This window comes from Mus musculus, chromosome 10 (genome assembly GCF_000001635.26).
Source record: "Mus musculus strain C57BL/6J chromosome 10, GRCm38.p6 C57BL/6J".
NCBI classification, from domain to species: domain Eukaryota; kingdom Metazoa; phylum Chordata; class Mammalia; order Rodentia; family Muridae; genus Mus; species Mus musculus.
Window position 1 is genome coordinate 117,233,235 of NC_000076.6, and position 19,361 is coordinate 117,252,595.

General features: G+C 43.5%; 1 protein-coding gene and 1 long non-coding RNA gene across 2 annotated transcripts in view; one reads left to right on the top strand and one right to left on the bottom strand.

Annotated features, from left to right (window-relative positions):
* Positions 1–17,597, top strand: part of Gm31963 — a 26,346-nt gene extending 8,749 nt beyond the window's left edge. Inside the window, exons 3-4 of the long non-coding RNA XR_872061.2 lie at positions 16,896–16,974; positions 17,448–17,597. This is a non-coding gene — a long non-coding RNA (predicted gene, 31963). The remainder of the gene's footprint in view (positions 1–16,895; positions 16,975–17,447) is intronic.
* 9530003J23Rik (RIKEN cDNA 9530003J23 gene) lies at positions 519–5,447 on the bottom strand. The gene is made up of 4 exons (NM_029906.3): positions 5,202–5,447; positions 4,383–4,547; positions 2,350–2,428; positions 519–1,247 (listed from the first exon to the last, which is right to left on the bottom strand). Exons 1-4 carry the CDS (start codon positions 5,344–5,346, stop codon positions 1,181–1,183), a joined length of 456 nt encoding a protein of 151 aa, NP_084182.2. The 5' UTR covers positions 5,347–5,447; the 3' UTR covers positions 519–1,180.
* Positions 17,598–19,361: the final 1,764 nt, after the last annotated feature.

Consider the following 19,361-nt stretch of genomic DNA (forward strand, 5'->3'; position numbering starts at 1 on the left):
TGTGGGGCCTCCCTCGTGTTCTGCTTTAGTTCCTCCCCCACCCCACCCCACCCTCACTGCTCTCAATGATGAACTGTTATCTGAGAGAAACCCTTTCCTCCCCAGTTTGCTTTTGGACATGGTGTTTATCCAGGCAACAGGAAAACACGCACCATCACACACCATTGGCTTCTCCTGCGGCAGTATCTAGCTATTGATATTTGGTGAGGATCCAGAGGAAATTGAAAATATCGTATATATACTTACATGTGATTATTTCTCTGAGGACACTAGAGGAGTGGAATGGTGACAGACAGTGTGTGCATTGCAAATTCACTCATGGTAATATGTGTACTTTTAATATATGAATAATTTTTACTGTCGTTGTTAGTTACCAATGCAAACTTATCTATCTCAGATTTGGATGAAATGCCTGGATGTAAGTTGAAGAAGATTCAGGACAGAACAGGTCACTGCTTCCTCTGGAATTCCCTCGTGGTCAGTAAGATGCCTGGGAACATGCACTCAAGGGCAGAACAGACTGTCACAAGCAAGGTGCATTTATTTGTGAAGCAATACAAATGAAGCACTTCAGGCAAACGCTGAAGCCAAAGCTCAGGACAGGAAAACAGTGCCTATTGTGAGTCTCCTGGTTTCCGCCATTTAGAAGTCACTTTTGCAGTCTATGTCTCATCCCACAGAGTGAGCAGCTTGAAAGGTTTTAGAGTAATTTGAACTGACGAAGGCCTCAGATACCACCGGAGCTGTGATTTTTGCCTAACATGATTTTGTGTGTGTGTGTGTGTTTGGGGGAATAGTTCATTATTAATGATTAAGCCTGAGTGCCTTTGTTGAAGGAGAATGGAATGTTAGAGAAGCATTTAAAACTCAAGGAGTTAGAGAAATACTCTCCCACTTCAGTTTCATTCACAAGCGGAAAACACAGGCTTAACATCAAATGATAATCACACTAGTCAGCTAGGAGTGCTAGTGGTGGGATACACCTTTAAGAGCAGGCAGATCTCTGAGTTCAAGGCCAGCCTGGGCTGCACAGAGAAAGCAGGATAAAGACTCTTATTTGTTCCAGCTCTTGCCCCTGTGCAAGTCCACTTTGTCTGAAGGGGGACGACAGCAGGTGACTTTTTACTTAACTGTTTACTGTGCTCAGAAGAAGAGTCGAATGATCTGAACATGGAGACAGTTACAGATGGCAGCCCCGAATGTACTCTTTGAGGTTTTTGTTTTTACAGTGTTTTATCCATCCCGCCCTGTAAAGAAAAGTAAACAGGGTATGGTTCAAATCGATCTTCTTTACAACATGCACACTTCTGGGCTCTCAAGGGCCAAAATATAATAGAAACACAGTAAAACACAAGCTTCGCTGGGCACGGTGGCACACGCTTTTAATCCCAGCACTCAGGAGGCAGAGGCAGGCAGATTACTGAGTTCGAGACCAGCCTGGTCTACAAAGTGAGTTCCAGGACAGCCAGGGCTACAGAGAAACCCTGTCTCGAAAAACCAAAAAAACAAAACAAAAAAAAACAAACCACAAGCTACAGGTACATCCAGAAAGCAGTAACTTGGTGAGTGCACAAGAGCCTTGCGCCTCCTGACACCCTCAGTAGAGCACAGGACAGAGAATTTAGTGTTGAGTCATGCATTACATTTACTTATGGGCAAATAGTAGAAATAGTAGAGTGTGGGAAGTGAGTGTGTGTGTGTGTGTGTGTGGTTGTGCATGCCCACCATGCGTGCAGAGAACATAGGAGAATGTCAGTGTGTTGGAGGCAGGCTCTCTTGCTGGGCCTGGAGCTCACCCAGTTGGCTATGCTGTCTGGCCAGCACCTCCCCTGGGACTGCAAGCACACACCTCCTTGCCTGGCTGTTTCCTATGGGTCTTGGGAAAGCAATCTCAGGCTTTCGTACTTCTGAAGCCAGCACGTTTACTCACTGAGTTATCTCCTCAGCTCTTGAACGTGGGAACTCTCAGAGTGTCCTAAAATCACTCTAGGAATTGAAGTGTGAGATTCTGAGATTCTTACATGATGGAAGGAGCGCACTGTTCCGCTGAGACCAAGAACCGCCTTTTGTTCATAGATTAACACTGACCTTCCAGTGTCTGCTCTTAGGTTTCAGCCAGAGGGGAGCTTAAAGTAGTCTGTCCCACCTACCATCACCACCCCTTCTACCCCACCCCCAGCCCCCCAACAGGGTTTCTCTGTGTAGCCCTGGCTGTCCTGGAACTCTCTAGAGACCAGGCTTGGCCTCAGACTCACAGAGACCTGCCTGTGTCTGCCTCCGGAGTGCTGGGTTAAAAGTGTGTGCAACTCCTACCTGGCCCCATTTTCCCACTTAACAGTTAAAACATACCATGAATAAATTCCTTGTGGATCCTTCACGATCCTCTTTGCACAAACTACGGCAGACCAGATGTTGCTCTTCAGCAAAGCTAGAGGAGAAGGGTGGGGAATGAAGGAGCCAGCACGCGAAATGCATTTCCAGTTTAGATTTAGTCAGCTTGGCTCTGTTACATTGAGCAAACGCACCAAGACACCATCTCCATAGTCCGTATACCTGTGACTGTCAGAGGCACGCTTTTCTTTATTCTGCCCCCCCCCCCCTTTTAAATCAGGTCGCAAATACTTTGTCACATAATAAAGTCGCTGGAAATTCTGGAATTTCTAACCAATACGGAAGCGTCTCTTTGTACTTCACCCTAAAGTAAAACATGCCGATAGCGTTCCTCTCGGGATTTCTGCAATGAAAGTTTATCTTAGAGAGCTAATAGCAAGAGGAGGCAGCAGCGGGCTAAGAGCACTTGTTGCTCTTGCAAAGGATGGGGACTCACTTCAAGTGCCCACGTGGTGGCTCACAACCCACAGCTATCCAGAGCTGCGCTTTGGGGGAGTGGGAGGGGATCCGCAGACCTCTTCTGACGTCCTTGGACACCAGGCATGCATGCAGTGCACACACATACCTGCAGAGAAAACATCTGCCCACACAAAACAAATAAGTCTAAATTTAAAAAAGAAACAATATGAAGAATACTTGAATACCTATGCGTGACACTTGTCCGCAGCAATTTATAAAAGGGCAAAAATGCAAGTGATGTTAGTGCTTAACTCCGATAGCCGAGTTGGTGGACGGCAGAGTAAACGTACAGTGGAATTCTATTCACGCTTTGTAGTTGTTGATATGGCAATAATTTTGAGTGGGGAGAATCAAATTATAAATATACACACACATATTAGAATTGAATTTTGTCAAGCACACACAAAGTATTTGTACGTGTACAATATGATTTTATTTATACACACATGACTAATGTGTGTATAAATAAAGAAAGATACACACCAAAAGTCAGTAGTGTTTGTAAGCCACTTGAAACTTATATTGTAGCTGCTACAGTTTCTTACTTCTGTTAGAAACTTGGCCCTTTAGTTGCAGATTATTATATAATGCCACATGTTTTAAAGCAAATGAAGAAGATTTAAAAACGAAAATTCTCTTCTGGTAATTTTAACATTTAACCATTTAATTCTTGTTTGATTTTAACATTTAAAATATTTAACGTCAGAGCTGACATGTATTTCAGGAGCTAACAGGTTCACGCTCTTTCTTTCTAATATGCATCAGGGTTAATATTTCTGACCTTTGGTATGTTGTTTTTCTTATGAAAAAAAGTCAGTTTCTCATATCCCTAAACCCATAATCTAATTTTCCAGGAGTGGCAAGCATTATCAAGTAGAGTCGGTTGGTTTTTTGTTTGTTTGTTTGTTTGTTTGTTTTTGTTGTTTTTTTGAGATACAAACAAAAGACCTTAGAAATAAAATATCATAATGTTTTGAATTCACTGTAAAACTGCACTAGGCAAATACTAAGAATCATTTAAAATTTGTAGTCACATGGATGTTTATTATACTAATATCTAATTTTCTGTGTTTTAAGAGCATTTGACATAAAAGGACATAGAATCAAATTATCCCTGAACTGCCCTTCAGGGAATAGGAGGATTTCTTTATGAATGCGTTATTCTAAACCAAAGTATAATAGGAGTAATTAGGCCATTTAAAAGACATTCATAGATCATTCCAGAAACATTTGTATGTTAAAACACCATCTTTTTCTGATACCAAGTGTTTGTTCATTTTTTTTTTCTTGACTGAGGACAGCACCCAGGATTTCATGGAAAGAAGTAGAGGCCCCTCATGAGTGTCACCAGGCCCTCAGTTCTTACTTGGGGGAATCATTGGAGGACAATAATTACTACTTAGAGGTTAAAATGGCCTGCTTCCAGGTCTGCCATGAACCCAAAGTTAAGTTGCCTTTTGTACCAAATGTCTTTCTTGTAAGCCTCGCCAGAGAGTCTGGCAATATCTTACAGTATCATATGCCCGCCTTACCTTTGCAGGATATCCGACAAAAGTTCCTTGATCCTGGGGTTTTGCCGTCATTACACCAGAATCTGCTGTTGATCTGAAAGATCCCATAGCTGGTGCTTTGGTCTTCAGGGTTGAATCTTGTAGTGTTTGTGTTAAAATTACTCTCCCATTTGGCCAAACAGACCCCTGAAAAGAAGTTATTTTATTAATAGTAGTAAGATTAAATGAATTACACTGTTCACCCTTTGTACTGATTGTACTTTTATTAATAACGTGCTTTGTAAGTATAGAGATATATTAACTTATAACATATCATAATACTTTAGTGTCTTTTGCTAGGCTTTCGTGTGTGTGTGTGTGTGTGTGTGTATGTGTGTGTGTGTGTGTGTGTGTAGTGTGTGATAGAAAGAGGCTAGAGGACAGCTTTGAAGTCAGATCTCTCCTTCTATCATTACCTGGGTTCTGGGGTTCATACTCAGGTTGCCAGGCTTGTGTAGCAAGTGCGTCTATCAGCTGAAACATTGAGCCGGCCTCTCTTCTGCTCACTGTGTTTCCCAGGCTAGTTTCCTGGGCTCCAGTTAACTTTCCACCTTGGCCTCTTGAGTAGCTGGGACTACAGCTGAGGGCTGCCATTTGTAGGTCAAAGCCTTAGCTTTAAGGGGCCCTGGGAGAACGTCTTTGTAATGTAAGTCATTTTTTGTGATAGTAAGCAAGGTAAGGTGCTTCTGAAATGACTAAACTACTGTCTTCCATTGCCTTAGTGCTTAGTCCCCCTCTCTGATTGACCATTCCTCCCTGCGCACGGCACTTCTCAGAAGGTGTAAAGCAAAGGGCACTCACAGTTTGCCAGCGTGATTCCTTGGAAACCAGCTAGACCAAGACTTTGTAGAGTTCTGGCCAAAGAACATCGGTCGTAGACCTTGCCCTGGATGGTGATGGAGAGCAGGAGGAGCCCTAGAGTAAGGAGAGTTAGGGGAGCCTTCATGTTGCCTGGAAACCTCCTCAGCAACTGCCCAGAGCGATCAGGCCCCAGTATTTAAGCATCTCTCAACTCCCTTCATCCTCTATCGGTTTGGGGACTCGACGTTTTGAGCTTCATGCGAAGCAGGAAGTTCTTATTGATCCACAGACTTCAAAAGCACTTTCCCCAATGTTTGAATTGAGATACTCTGGTCTAGAGAGAACGATGAAAATGATATTGTTCAAAGACTTGGCTCACAAAGAACCGGGAGCTAGCCCTGCTTCCAGGGCAAGAAGATCATTCTGTCTCATCGTGAACGCCAGCCATACAAAGAGAAGGAAAGTGGTTCTGTTTCACTGCTTAAAATAGGCTGTGACTATAAATCGGCAGTCCTTTAAAATTAAATCATCCATTCATCTTTTTCGCTTAACATTATCTTACACGGTCTTACCACAAAATGAATCTCTCAGTATTTAGGATGCTATGACTTGCTTTGTCGATTTCCTTTTCTAGAATTTCTTGATCATGTTATAAATTGTGAATTGTTTTAAATCAGCACTTCAGTTTTTTTTTTTTTTGTTTGTTTGTTTTTTAGTGTTTTTTTCTGAGACAGGGTGTCAGGGTGCAAATGGCTGGTTTGGAAACTGCTATGTAGACCAGGTGTCCTTGAACTCTCCACCTCCTGAGTGCTGGTATTAAAGACATGTGTCACCATGCCCAGCAGATATTTTTTTTAAAGTTGCTTATTTATGTCACCTCCTAGCACAAGCAAAGGAACAGAAGATCAGTATCCCAGTCATCATTTGGTTTAAGAAATGGAGAGAGTAAAGCCCTGTATGCTTTCTGGTTCACACCAAGAGTAATAGTAGTGTACACCAGTGCTGTGGGCCAACTTGGGGTTCTCTCTATTCATCTTTGTAGCTGGGTGAAGCCAAGTCACATGAAAGTTATGAGGGAGAGAGAGAGCGAGAGCGAGAGAGAGAGCGAGAGCGAGAATAGTCATCTCTCCTGAGAAAGAGCCCAGCCCTGATGCAGAGACGGAAATAGTGATGAACTTGGATCCCTTGTGTGCTCAACAGTGTGACTTCAGGAAGACCCTCAGCATGCTCATCCATCAGGGCAGTGAGAGGAAATAAGAGTGAGGGCCTTCCACATCAGAGCAGAGGCCTCCTTGATGGTTCAAGACACACCTGAAAGTCAAGAAGCCCAAGTACTATTGCCGCCATTTTGGATCTGGACCCATAAAACAACATCTTTCAGTAGAAATAAAGCTCATGTGAACAATTTTCCAAATATCACCCACACAGAGCCTTGTCTCCCTCTCCCCAAATGCATTTCGGTGTTAGAGCATAAAAGGGTTGCTAGGAAGCAATGGGATTTTAAAATCTCAAGTGACCCAAACAGACAGATGCTGCTGAGCATTGCCTTCAGAAGGCACCAACTCAGGGAGCTGTGCACATTCTCTAACACCACCAGAAATCCCCAAATAAGCATGGCCCGGATTTGCCTTGGAAGGAAGCTCTGGAGCCATACAAAATGCCAACTTTATAATTAATTCTATTCTCCAGTGATGGGAGTTGCCCCCTGTTTGGCCCTAGAGAATACCAACTTGGAAGCTGGAGCCATGAAATGCCACGGACCGACCCCAGTCAGCCTCCCTCAATCCACAAAAAAAAAAAAAAAATCGGGTTCTGGGTAGGTGGACAAGGAGTTGGCAAGAAGGGCAAAAGGATGGACCATCCAGAGACTGCCCCACCAGGGGGTCCATCCCATAATCAGCCACCAAACGCAGACACTATTGCATATGCCAGCAAGATTTTGTTGAAAGGACCCTGACATAGCTGTCTCCTGTGAGGCTATGCAAGTGCCTGGCAAATACGGAAGTGGATGCTCACAGTCATCTATAAGATGGAACACAGGGCCCCCAATGGAGGAGCTGGAGGGGTCTGCAACCCTATAGGTGGAACAACAATATGAACTAATCAGTACCCCCAGAGCTCGTGTCTCTAGCTGCATATGTAGCAGAAGATGGCCTAGTTGGCCACATTGGGAAGAGATGCCCCTTGGTTTTGCAAACTTTATATGCCCCAGTACAGGGGAATGCCAGGGCCAAGAAGTGGGAGTGAGTGGGTAAGGGAGCAGGGCAGGGGGAGGGCATAGGGGACTTTTGGGATAGCATTTGAAATGTAAATGAAGAAAATATTTAATAAAAAAAAATTAAAAGAAAAACAAAAAACAAAACCCTGGGATCAAAAACAGCCCTGCCTATGGTCAGCTTAATCTTAGAAGTCAGGGGCAAGGGCTTCATGCCCTTGCCAAAGTTCCAATTCTAGTCTATTGTATAGTCCACCTTCCCCCTAGGCCTTTGTAAATTCTTGTGTATGGGTGTAACTCAGCTATCTATAGTTTTAAGTATCTACTCTGGTTCCTCCTTAGACCACAACCTTCCTTCTTCCTAGATAATGGTAAATTCCTGCATATGGGAGTAGCTGGCTATTATTCTATGTGATTGTGTTGGGGGGACTTTCTACTAATAAGTAATGTAGTCTGCCATACATAACTATAATGAAGATTCGACATATACTTTGCTAAGCTTGCCCTGAGATTTCTAACTCTTATCCAGTAAAATACTGTAAGAAAGCATGGAAGACCCTCCACATTATCTCAGGGACAAATTTGGAGCACTCGTGCTATGGGAATGCCAAGGTTCCAGGAGACTACGTTTCCATGAACTTTTTGCCTTGAGACTGCGTCCAGGGTTTTGGGCTTGTTACATGGGTCACTGCTGGAGTGGATGTGGCAATTAAAGGCTAGGATCACAACCCAAAACATAAGAGAATACTAGTTTTGGCTCCAAGTCATTCTTTGCGCATCACAATAAAGACCAATACCACCTTTTTTTTTCCAGATTAATTTTGAAAATAAGTACTGAGATGGATTTGGGGGATTCAAAATGACAGAAACCAGGTAAAGGACTGTCCTAGCTGCCTTTGTGCCCTTCCTACCCCAGTGCTCAAGATCATATCACTGTGATCTTTGTTCATTCTGTTGACAAAACTATTTTCTTTATTACAAACATTTGAACAAGGATTAACTTGACCTTTTGGGGATGGGATAAGCAAAATCTTTGCTTATCATCTAGAGCCAAGATGCTATCAGCCATTCAAAGGGACTACTTTAGAGACCAGGGGTGAATCTAATCTCAAAAGCTGTTTCTCCTGGTGCAGGCAGTGATACTATTCAATTATAATTTAAATTATAGATTGAAACTAAAACAGCAAGCACACACATTTGTGGACAGAGAGTTCACTCGACTTTTGCAGAATATATGCCTTTTGTCTTTTTGTTTTAAGGATATTTATAGGTCCCAGACAATGCCGTTGTATTGCAATAGAAAATAAGTGCACAAATGTGTTCATAATTAATAATTTATCTAGTTTCCAAAGATAAAGGGATTAATTATGATGAATATGGTGGGCTTTAAGCCAGGAAGCTGGGAGCTGATGGTGAGTCTGTCCAGTATTTGACTGTGGCCTCACAGTGGAACCCAGCTTTAAAGGCCAAAGTTTTGCCAAAACTTATGAGAGTCTATAGAATGTACTTGGAACCTTGTTAGAAGAAGTACTCTAGGGGCTGGAGAGATAGCTCAGTGGTTAAGAGCACTGACTGCTCTTCCGAAGGACCTGAGTTCAAATCCCAGCAACCACATGGTGGCTCACTACCATCTGTAATGAGATCTGATGCCCTCTTCTGGTGCCTCTGAAGACAGCCACAGTGTACTTATATAATAAATAAGTAAATAAATCTTAAAAAAAAAAAAAGAAGAAGAAGAAGTGCACTGGAAACAGCACTCTAACCCTTCCAAGTCACCCAAAAATACTCAGGAAAAGCAATAACAATGAAAAAAAAAAAAACCCCACCAGAGATGCAACCCATAGAAGAAGAACAGGAATAGCAGATGTGGGGAAACAAATCCCCAAGCGCCCACAGAAGGGGAAATCAAGGCAGAGCAGTATGGATCTTGCCCTACCACCTGGAAAACACTAAGAGAATCTGGAGGCAGCCAGTGGACAGCAGGACAGGTTAGAAGTCGGTCTGGGATGTCATTTAAGTGCCACCATCTTCTTTCTTGGGGGTGGAGAAGAGGCTGCTGCCCCTTCTGAGCCCCAGATGAAGAATGAGTCAATCACTCTTTGGAGAGAATGATGTGAACACTCTGGATTTGAGACTCAAGGCATGACTGAGGAGCTGGGATGTGGCTCAGTTGGTAGAGTGCATTCCAACACATGTAGATCTGTAGCTGCTGTAGTGTGGCATTCTCCTCCAGGCAGAAAATGATCATCATCTTGGGTTAGAGAGTACACATGGTGGCCTTGGCAGTGGGTGGAGTAGAACAGTACAGAACAGTCAGGCAGTGATATAGAACTGCCAAGACTTCTTAAGAAGACAGAGATAGGGAGAGGCTGGGAGCCTCATCATGGATTCTAGCCATCATTTCCTTCTGCCCTCTCTCAACTGCCAGTGATCTTGGAAGATGCTTGAGTATAATGTTGGAATAGGTTCTATTAGGAATTCTATTACCAACCTATTCCAATGCTAAGGGCTGGCTCCAAGATTTTGAGTCAGCTCATAGCTTCTGGGAACTTGTCCCGAGTCCATTCTGATTGGTAAATAAAGATGCTAGCAGTCAATAGCTGGGGAGGACAGACAGAGGCAGGTTTTAAGTTTCTCAGGGTTGGAACCAGGAGGACAAAAAGGATGATGATGATGATGATGATGATGATGATGATGATGATGATGAGGAGGAGGAGGAGGAGGAGGAAGAGGAGGAGGAGAGACGGGAGCCAATATGGGGTAGAGAAGCAAGGAGAGCGCCCTGGGCTATGGGCTAAAAGAATGTGTCCCAGAGGGCTACTTAATTTGAGTTAAGAGCATACAAGATGGAACACAGAAATTATTAAGTACAACTCAGAGTTATCAGTGGGAGGTAGATTCTAACAGCATCAGTGGGGTAGGCAGTTGCCCAGCTATGGTGCTGCTTAAGGCATATTAAAATACAAAGGCTGTGTGTGTTGTATCTTTCATTAGGGAACATAAATCATTGAGGCAGGTGGTAACCCCATGATGGGACTTTATCTAAATAATTATACTACATACTGTATGTTTGCTGAAAGAGGAAGCTCCATGATGCAGCTTCTGTGACGCGGACCTTCACGATGTGGTGGGATGTTGCAGGGATGCCCTGGACGTTTTAGGTTATTCGTGATCCTGTAAGTGTTCTCCTATTTACATTCTGTAAGTAAACTCAACATCATTGGTTCACTGAGCTGAGTGTGGGTGAATTGTTACTTTGATCTATAGTTGGTGCCCTATACATTCTCCCATAAAATGTGAGTTAAAGAAACACCAGTACAGACAGACAGGGAGGCTAAAATCAGAGTTATGGTGCCATAATCCAAATGGGCAGATAAAATAAAAACCTGCATTCTGAGCTCTGAGCCGGGACCCTTTCCAACCTGCCCCTTTGGAGCAACTGAATTGCTGCCTGACATAACTATCTCCAAGTGGGATTCAATACAATCGTCTCAAGGAGGAGAAAGGACCACTGATGCTAATACTTGCAGCTGCCAATGGCCAGTTCTGCTCATTTGCCTCTTTATGTGACCTACCCAGGTCCTTGGGCTTCCATATAGCCTCTCAGTGTTTAAGGCTATATAAAATCAACCAAAATTACCACATACTTTCCAAAAGCCATTAATATGAAAGACAGGTCAAAGCAACTGTCTAGAAAGAAGAACTCAGAAAGTAGGAGCTCAGGAAACACAAGATAAAGCATGGTCCATAGCGTATATTTCAGAGATAAAGAAAATATCACAGCCACGGGCCAAGCTTCATGCTATGATATAATGCTATATAATAAATGATTAGAAGAAAAAAAGTTATATTATACATTCAAAATGTGATTGCATTAGGAACACATTTAGTAGGAGAGCTAAGAGATGCTGTATAACTCACTTCTACATGAGACCCGGGGTGATGGCAAGAAGCCCCCTGAAGGGCACACGGCTACTAGGGAACAGCGTGCATGCACAGATGTGTTAGGAACCAATGAGCCCAGGAGAGGAACCTACTGAATTATGACCTCAGCTCAGCACCAACCACTGAATGTCCGTCTCAGGCACAGACTGGATCTAGTCTGAGGTTTCCCTGGGTTGGTATTTTTGAGGAGAGCTGAGCTGGGAGGGTAGGGAGGTTGATTGTAGTTTCCTGAGAAACTTGGAAATTTCTGCACAGGGAATGTGGATTTTTGTTAGTTGGTTGGTTGGTTTATTCATAAAGACCATTAACACTTCCCCACTCAAGGAGAACTGAAGCTCAGAGACAAAGATTGATAAATTAGAAAAATGGCCTGAAATCTCCACTCACAATGAACAGGTTCATTCCTACATGTAGCTTAATTAGATTTGTTTATTCTGATTTCTCGGATTTGAATGAGATGGCCCCTGTAAGTCCCAGCTATTACATGCCCCCACCTTTTTTTTTTTTTTTTTTTTCTTTCCTGAAAATGTTTTCTGGCTTCCACATTTCAGAACTTCATCAGTCTGTGAGGGCATCTTGGGTGTTTTGGTTCACAGTGAGCCCCTACATTCATCATCTTATTTCACTGTCATTTTCTTGACCACTTCTTCAGTTTGCTTCTAAAACACTGCTTTCTCTATTTTTTTTTTGTTTTTCTTTTTTTGTTTTTTGTTTTTGTTTTTTTTTTGAGACAGAGTTTCTCTGTGTAGCCCTGGCTGTCCTGGAACTCACTCTGTAGACCAGGCTGGCCTCAAACTCATACACAGAGATGCCTCTGCCTCTGCCTCTGCCTCTGCCTCTGCCTCTGCCTCTGCCTCTGCCTCTGCCTCTGCCTCTGCCTCTGCCTCTGCCTCTGCCTCTGCCTCTGCCTCTGCCTCTGCCTCTGCCTCTGCCTCTCTGCCTCTCTGCCTCTCTGCCTCTCTGCCTCTCTGCCTCTGCCTCTCTGCCTCTGCCTCTCTGCCTCTCTCTCTCTCTGCCTCTCTGCCTCTCTGCCTCTCTGCCTCTCTGCCTCTCTGCCTCTCTGCCTCTCTGCCTCTCTGCCTCTCTGCCTCTCTGCCTCTCTGCCTCTCTGCCTCTCTGCCTCTCTGCCTCTCTGCCTCTCTGCCTCTCTGCCTCTCTGCCTCTCTGCCTCTCTGCCTCTGCCTCTGCCTCTGCTCTGGGATTAAAGGTATACCCTGACACACCAGGCCTGGTACTCCACTTCCTAATTACAGTGTCCAGAGAGAAAGGTCACCTGATGTAGCTGCTTTCAGGCTCCTGGGTTAGATGACTTATTGTGGGAACAATCAGAAGGATTTAACCCTAGCCCACAGGTGGCATTTTATTGGTCCCTGTAATGCCTGGGTTGCTAGGAATTAGCACAAAATTTGAGTGTGCCAAATTCAAGACCAATGTGTTTTCATTTGAAGACTAAAGATCACTTTCTGACCTTTTGGTAACCCAGTATCTCTCTCTGCAGTTGAAACTCTTACTCAGTAAAAATTAGAAGAAAAAAGAAAGGGAGGAGGAGAATTTCCTTCACAGGTCTTCAGATCCCATCCCATCTCCACATACCACCTACCTTTAATCTGAGATATAGTCTGCCTCCTTTGAGTCAGGAAACAACTATGGACAGAAGTGGTCAGAAATGTTTTTCAACATATGCCAGAGGCCTGGGTAAACAGTTATTTCTACCATACTGCCAATATGGGGTATATATAGTTTCAACTGGGGTTTCTAGCAAAAAAACAAAACATAACAACCCAGAACAGGGTAGTGTGTTGCAAATGTAATTAAGGACAAAGCATAAGCAGCAGCAGTGTAGCTGGTGTCTGCTGTGCATTGCTCCAGGCACACAAGAGCACTCTCTGATCTGGGTGCTGTGTGCCTGCCCTCTCTCTGTGTGTGCTTGCCCTTGTTCTCTCTGTACCTGTGCGTGTTCTCTCTCTCTCTCTCTCTCTCCCTCTCTCTCTCTCTCTCTCTCTCTCTCTCTCTCTCTCTGTGTGTGTGTGTGTGTGTGTGTGTGTTTCTGCCCTGGCTCTCTCTGTGCCTGCTCTTCCACGGTTTGCTCATTCCCTTTGTTCTGTCCCACTTTCTCACCTTTTTCATGTATGATGTATGGGAACCCCACTGGTGCATAACTGGAGGGCCACAGAAAGAAATATTTCCTCTAATCCTCACTTTGCCCTTTATTACTCTAAGCTAGCAGGTTCTTGTATCTGTCCCCTCTCTTTCTGGTACCTAGTCATGGCCTGTTGGTATATATTTTTCACAGCCTATTTTATAAGGGTTCAACCTTCCCTCTAGCCCACCACCCACCAGAAGTAGTAGAAAAGAAAGGTTATTAGGATGTGGGGGAAGAGGACCTGTTTAGAAATAGTTCTTTGGAACAATACCAGTCTTCATTGCTCTCTGACCAGTCCACTAGCAAACACCAAACATATATCAGCAGCTACAGAGTAGTCCACTTGGCAGATACCACACACAAATCAGTTCAACCCAGGAAACCTTAAGGCTCACCAACCAGCCTGAGTCTGCAGAAATGGCAAGAAGCTGTAGGGAATCTCATGAGACATTCTTTGGTGAGTTTCTTTCTATGATGTCACCACAGTGAAGCTTAGCAATACGGTGTAAGGCGAACCAATACATGCATGTTGTCACTGAAGTATAGCCAGGCAGAGCAAAGCAAACCAATGCTTGAGCTCCCACTGTCTGTGGGGTCATATTTATATTCTTTCTAAACATCACATGTCCTTTTACTTGTCTGTTATAGGAAAACATCTTTTTACCTGTGTTTGCTTCAGCAAAACATACTTTTACATGTCTGGTTTAACAAAATATTCTTGAACCTGTATGCCCCAGCACCATGTCCTTTGATATTACTGATTTCCAAAGAAACCAGAAGCTTCCACTCCAATGGCCTGTAGTCATATCTTAGATAAGGACGATGATTGGTAAGGAGAGGTGCTGAGATGTGTTCCAGGTAAGCAGGTGCTTTTGTTAATGCTGGCCCTCACAACAGGAAATCCATCTCAGGCCCCAACAGAAGTGTAGGGAACAGACGGAAGTTCTTATTTTTACAAGGGATTTGTAGTTCTTTTCCTGAGGGAATGGATGTTTTAAGATATTTGGTTTTACTGTCAGAAATAAGGCCATAACTCAAGAAGCATGGGGGCAGACATCAGGGCTGTGCCTGCTGGCAGAGGCAGAGATAAAGGATTACTTGTCTTATATTTTTGTTACAGCTTAAAGAGGACAAGCTGTAGGGAAGGTGGGGCTGCCAGGCCTGTAAAGTGACTACATAAAAAGAGGCTCCAATAGAAGAAGGGAGGGACTTGGAGGATTCTTAATTAGCAGTCATGCTTTCTCTAGTCAGCCAGCAGCTGACCCATCTACCGGTCACCAGGAAGACTGTCCTGACTCTTGGCCTCCTGCTTTCTGTTACTGTCCAGGCCAACATCTTTAAACGCTATGACTTTTTCAGAATTCTAATTGCGAGTAAAATGAGTGGCTACCGTGGAGCCAGCCTGGCCCACTGTAAGTCTCTTCTTCCTGATGGCTACAGCTAAGCTTTTAGAACAGGGACAGGGGAGCACTGAGTGACCAGAGAGGAAGCTGCAGCATCTGCTGTCCTGGTTGTTCCCTGTGTGACTGAGGTCATTGGACTGAAAGCATCTGTTTTGGTCTTTTGAATCAGAGATGCTGGGGTGAGGGCTTGGAAGGGACATTGTGTGCCATGCTAAGGCAACAGGACCTGAGGGGTTCAGGGGCTGTTACTGGCTTTTCCAGTTGCTTCAGACTCAGCAGCCTATGAGAAAGGGGGCGGAGAAGAGTTGGGAGACTCAGCCATTCAGAACTTGGGATCTGAGATCCTGGACTGACATGGTATTTGTCTTCACTTCTCTTACCATGGTGTGCAACTTTTGAGATAAAATTTTTCTTTTCTTTTCTTTTCTTTTCTTTTCTTTTCTTTTCTTTTCTTTTCTTTTCTTTTCTTTTCTTTTCTTTCTTTCTTTCCTTTCTTTCTTCCTTTCTTTCTTTCCTTCTTTCTTTCTTTCTTTCTTTCTTTCTTTCTTTCTTTCTTTCTTTCTTTTTTTTTTTTGGCCTTTCTACACAAGGCAGAGAGATTCTATTTGCCCCCAGTTGCTGTATAAATGAGATCCTCAGAAACTCAGTATAAAGATATTTAGTAGTGTTCTTCATTCTGGAGTGGACTTTAGTTTCACACAACCGAAGATGTGGAATAGATTAAGGTGTGTGCTTTTTTTAGATGCATTTCTACAACTATCACTTAATAACTAATGTTCAGTGAGTGGATGGACAATGGACTGATGGATGGATGTAATCATAAAATAGCCTTTCTTAGTTTAACAGTCTTGAATGGAAAATTCTAAGTAGTCAGTTGTGATGCATGCATCTCCAATCATAACATCTGGATACAGAGGCGGAGGACTGCCAGTTTTGTGCCCACATAGGCTACTTAGTGACATTTTGTCCAAAAAGAAAGAATTTTAACTTGTTTTGAAAATTTACTTTGTTATAAGAACATTACTCTGAGAAAAATCCTTATTTTTCTGATTAAATTATTTTCCGTCTTCATATGTATTTCCTATTGCTATTAAATCTACTACACAATCTGTTTTCCTTTTCTAGGCTGAGGTATCTCAGAAAATGGGGAGCAGGAGAGGGTCAAGCCTGGAAGAAGTGGCTATTTTAATGTTGTTGTTTGGGGGTTTGTTTGTTTGTTTTGTTTTGTTATGACACAGTTTCCATTCTTTCCTTTCCTTTCCTTTCCTCTTCTCTTCTCTTCTTTTCTTTTTAAAAAAGATTTATTTATTTATTTATTTGTTTATTTATTGTATGTGAGTACACTGTAGCTGTACAGATGGTTGTGAATCTTCATGTGGTTGATGGGAATTGAATTTTTTAGGACCTCTGCTCACTCCGGTCAACCTCTCTTGCTCCGGTCGGTCAAACTCACAGAAGTCTGCCTACCTGCCTCTGCCTGGGATTAAGGGTGTGCTGGTCTCATCTATTTTATCCTTTATTTTTTGATCTTCAATTATGTCTTTATTTATATAGGCTGTCTCAATTTGTTCTTTATAGAATGAAGCAGGTTCTCTCTCTTTTTTTAAAAAAATATTTATTTTATGAATGAGTGTTCTATCGCACGTACACATACATGCCAGAACACATCACATTGTAGATGGTTATGAGCCACCATTTGATGGCTGAGGATTGAACTCAGGACCTCTGGGAGAGCAGCCAGTACTTCCAATGGCTGAGCCATCTCTCCACCAACAACACGCATGTCCATGTCCTATTAACCTTTCTTTTCCACTACCTCTGGTGGGTAGTGGAAACTCTTATGAAAGTAGGTTGAGAAGAATATATCCCTACACAGACACTTGGGAAATAATTCCGTGAATTCAGTGCTCCCTGCCACAGAGAATGGCTGGATCTGACCTGAAGTGGTTCTGTAACTGTCCTTGTCATTCCTCACCCTTGTCTTTCAGCTCTGCTGCAGGATGACATCACTCCAGCCATACACAATGAGAACAGGGTTGTGAAGGATCCCTGAGGCATTTGAGCATGGTACGTTAGAACCCTGGAAGGGAATGGCTGGCTCTGTTGATATAAGCAGTGTGTCTAAGGCCTACGTGTCATTCTGAGAACTGTGAGTACAGCTGGTGACTACATCATCATTTTTAGAAAATTTCTACATCATCATCTTTAGGGAATTTCTCCAGCCTGTGAGAGTCCCCCATATACCTTCTTCCTTCTCAGGCCTGTAGACTAGCTGTAGCATCAGTGGACTGTACATTCACAGGATGCAGCATCGCTCTTGAGTATCCTGTGCTCTGCTGAGGAGGCAGAGCATCAAACTGCCAGGTAGACTCAGCTCCAGAGTCAGAGGCAGCTTCTGGGTGCAGGTATAGCCTGTGTGTCACACCAGCTCTTGGCCAAGAACCCAATCTGCTTTAGTGTCACACTCACAAGGTCTGAGTGTGTGTGTAACACAGGAGAGAGATTTTATCCATTTATCCCCATGTCTCTTTCTCCCACAGGGTGACACACTGTCAAAACCGCGATCAGTCCCAGTATATTTGGAACTTATGTAGCTCCATGCATGCTAACTAACTCTGAGACAGAAGAGCTTGTACCAGCCAATAACCACAGGAGCAAATCTAATCTCACAGTAAATGATTTTCAATGCACAGGTTGTCTTTTCTTTACTCTGAAATGGTGTGTCTGGGGGAAAATGTTTATGTGTTGGAAAAAAATCAGTTTGGCAGTCTTGCCTACATTTATATCCTACCTACACTTAACCATATAACATATACTACACAACCACCCCACACACACAAACACATACACACCACAGAGAAATGAAAAATTTTAAATCTAAATCAGTTTTTATGCTTATGAGTATTTTCCTGCATGTATGTCTGTGTATCATGTACATGCCTCATGCCGTCAGGATCCAGAAGGTAATAGACCCCCTAGAACTGGGGTATAGAATGTTATATGCTGCATATGGGTGCTGAGAATTGAACCTCCGTCCACAGCAGTTGGTGTTTAAAACCAATACATCATCTCTCCACCTCCTTAGGGTTTTTTGCTTGTTTGGTTTTGTTTTTCCTCTCAAAAAACATCCGGGAGACACTAGCTTCACTCTGTCATGGTCACGTCAGAAATGTTCACAGGAACACGAAGACTTCGGACAAATGCCTGTTTAGAATTTTCTAATCCCATTTTCTGCTGTCAACCCCTAAGTGGAATCAGCGCCGGGTCAACACTGTCCCAACTTAGCCTGTATCCTATCTCACCTACAGCAACAATTTTAAAAAGATGAAGTTTAAAGCCAGCGCTAGCATGAATACCTGTTGCTCACTGTGCCCGATATGATCTCCTTGTTCTTCCCTTCTCGTGGAGCTCCACATAAGACAGCGTTCCCTCAGTCTGTCCTGCCATGGTGTTCAGGTCCCACATTCTGGATGCCAAACAGTGACTGCTCGTGGCCACACCAACCCGGTACTCCTGAAAGGCAGGCTGGGGCTGAAAGAGACACACATAATACAGGGTGATTATTGCCCAGATGAGTCTGTCATTCTGAGGCAGGAGGCTTTTCCTTCAGACCAACCAAGGGTGGTCAGTTGTTGTGGATAGCCCTGGTGCTGTTTTTTTTTTTTTTAATGCTAATTCTACTTCCCCAAGAGGGGCTGTCCAGGAGATGGTGTTTGCCTTTGCTCTGGGCTCAAATAGGAGAGCTAAACACAATTAGTCTTAGTCCTTTAGTAAATGTGTTCTCACGCATAAACATTACAGTGGAATGGTTGAAATATTCCCTGTAAGTCTCCTGCATTTGAATCCTTGCTCCCCAGTTGGTGATAGTTTGGGGAAGTATGGCCTTGCTGAAGGAGATAAGTCACCTGGGGAGGGCTTTGAAGTTTTAAAGGACTTAAACCACTTCAAGTTAGCACTCTCTACCTTCTACTTGTAGATTGACACAGAGCCCTCAGCTGCTGCTTCAGCTACCTGCCACCATGCCCTTGCCCTGCCATCATGGACTCTGGGCCTCTGGAAAATGTAAAAGTAATTTTTATTCTCCAGATGTAGTTGTCCTCTAGGAGGCTTACTGCTAAATAAGCTCACCCTTTCTAGTTCTTTCTGATCTCTGGCTTGCTGGTTCAACTCAGCAGTTCTGGCTCAAACTCTCTTTGCTAAGTGTAGCCTCTCTCAGCCTTGAAGCAGGCTGATTCAGACTTTGCAGCCACTGAATATGAGATCACCTGGGGTGTAGCCTTCTGACTTAGATGGCTTTATTATGTCAACTACCACTGCTCTTCTCTGCTACCTGCTGAGAGACCCTTGAGACATTCCGGAGACACATCCTATCCTGCACATCGCCTACAGGCTGGCTCCAGGCACCAAGAATGGATTGGTGGGAGATGGGCCTCCCCTCTTTATAAGCAAAGACT

Bases quoted from the DNA above. Each gene is read 5' to 3' on its own strand.
- 9530003J23Rik (NM_029906.3), bottom strand. From the start codon at position 5,346: ATGAAGGCTCCCCTAACTCTCCTTACTCTAGGGCTCCTCCTGCTCTCC. The intron at 4,548-5,201 runs GTGAGTGCCCTT...ACTTCTTTTCAG, and splicing joins AGGAATCACGCTGGCAAACT to GGGTCTGTTTGGCCAAATGG. The intron at 2,429-4,382 runs GTAAGGCGGGCA...CTTCTCCTCTAG, and splicing joins TTGTCGGATATCCTGCAAAG to CTTTGCTGAAGAGCAACATC.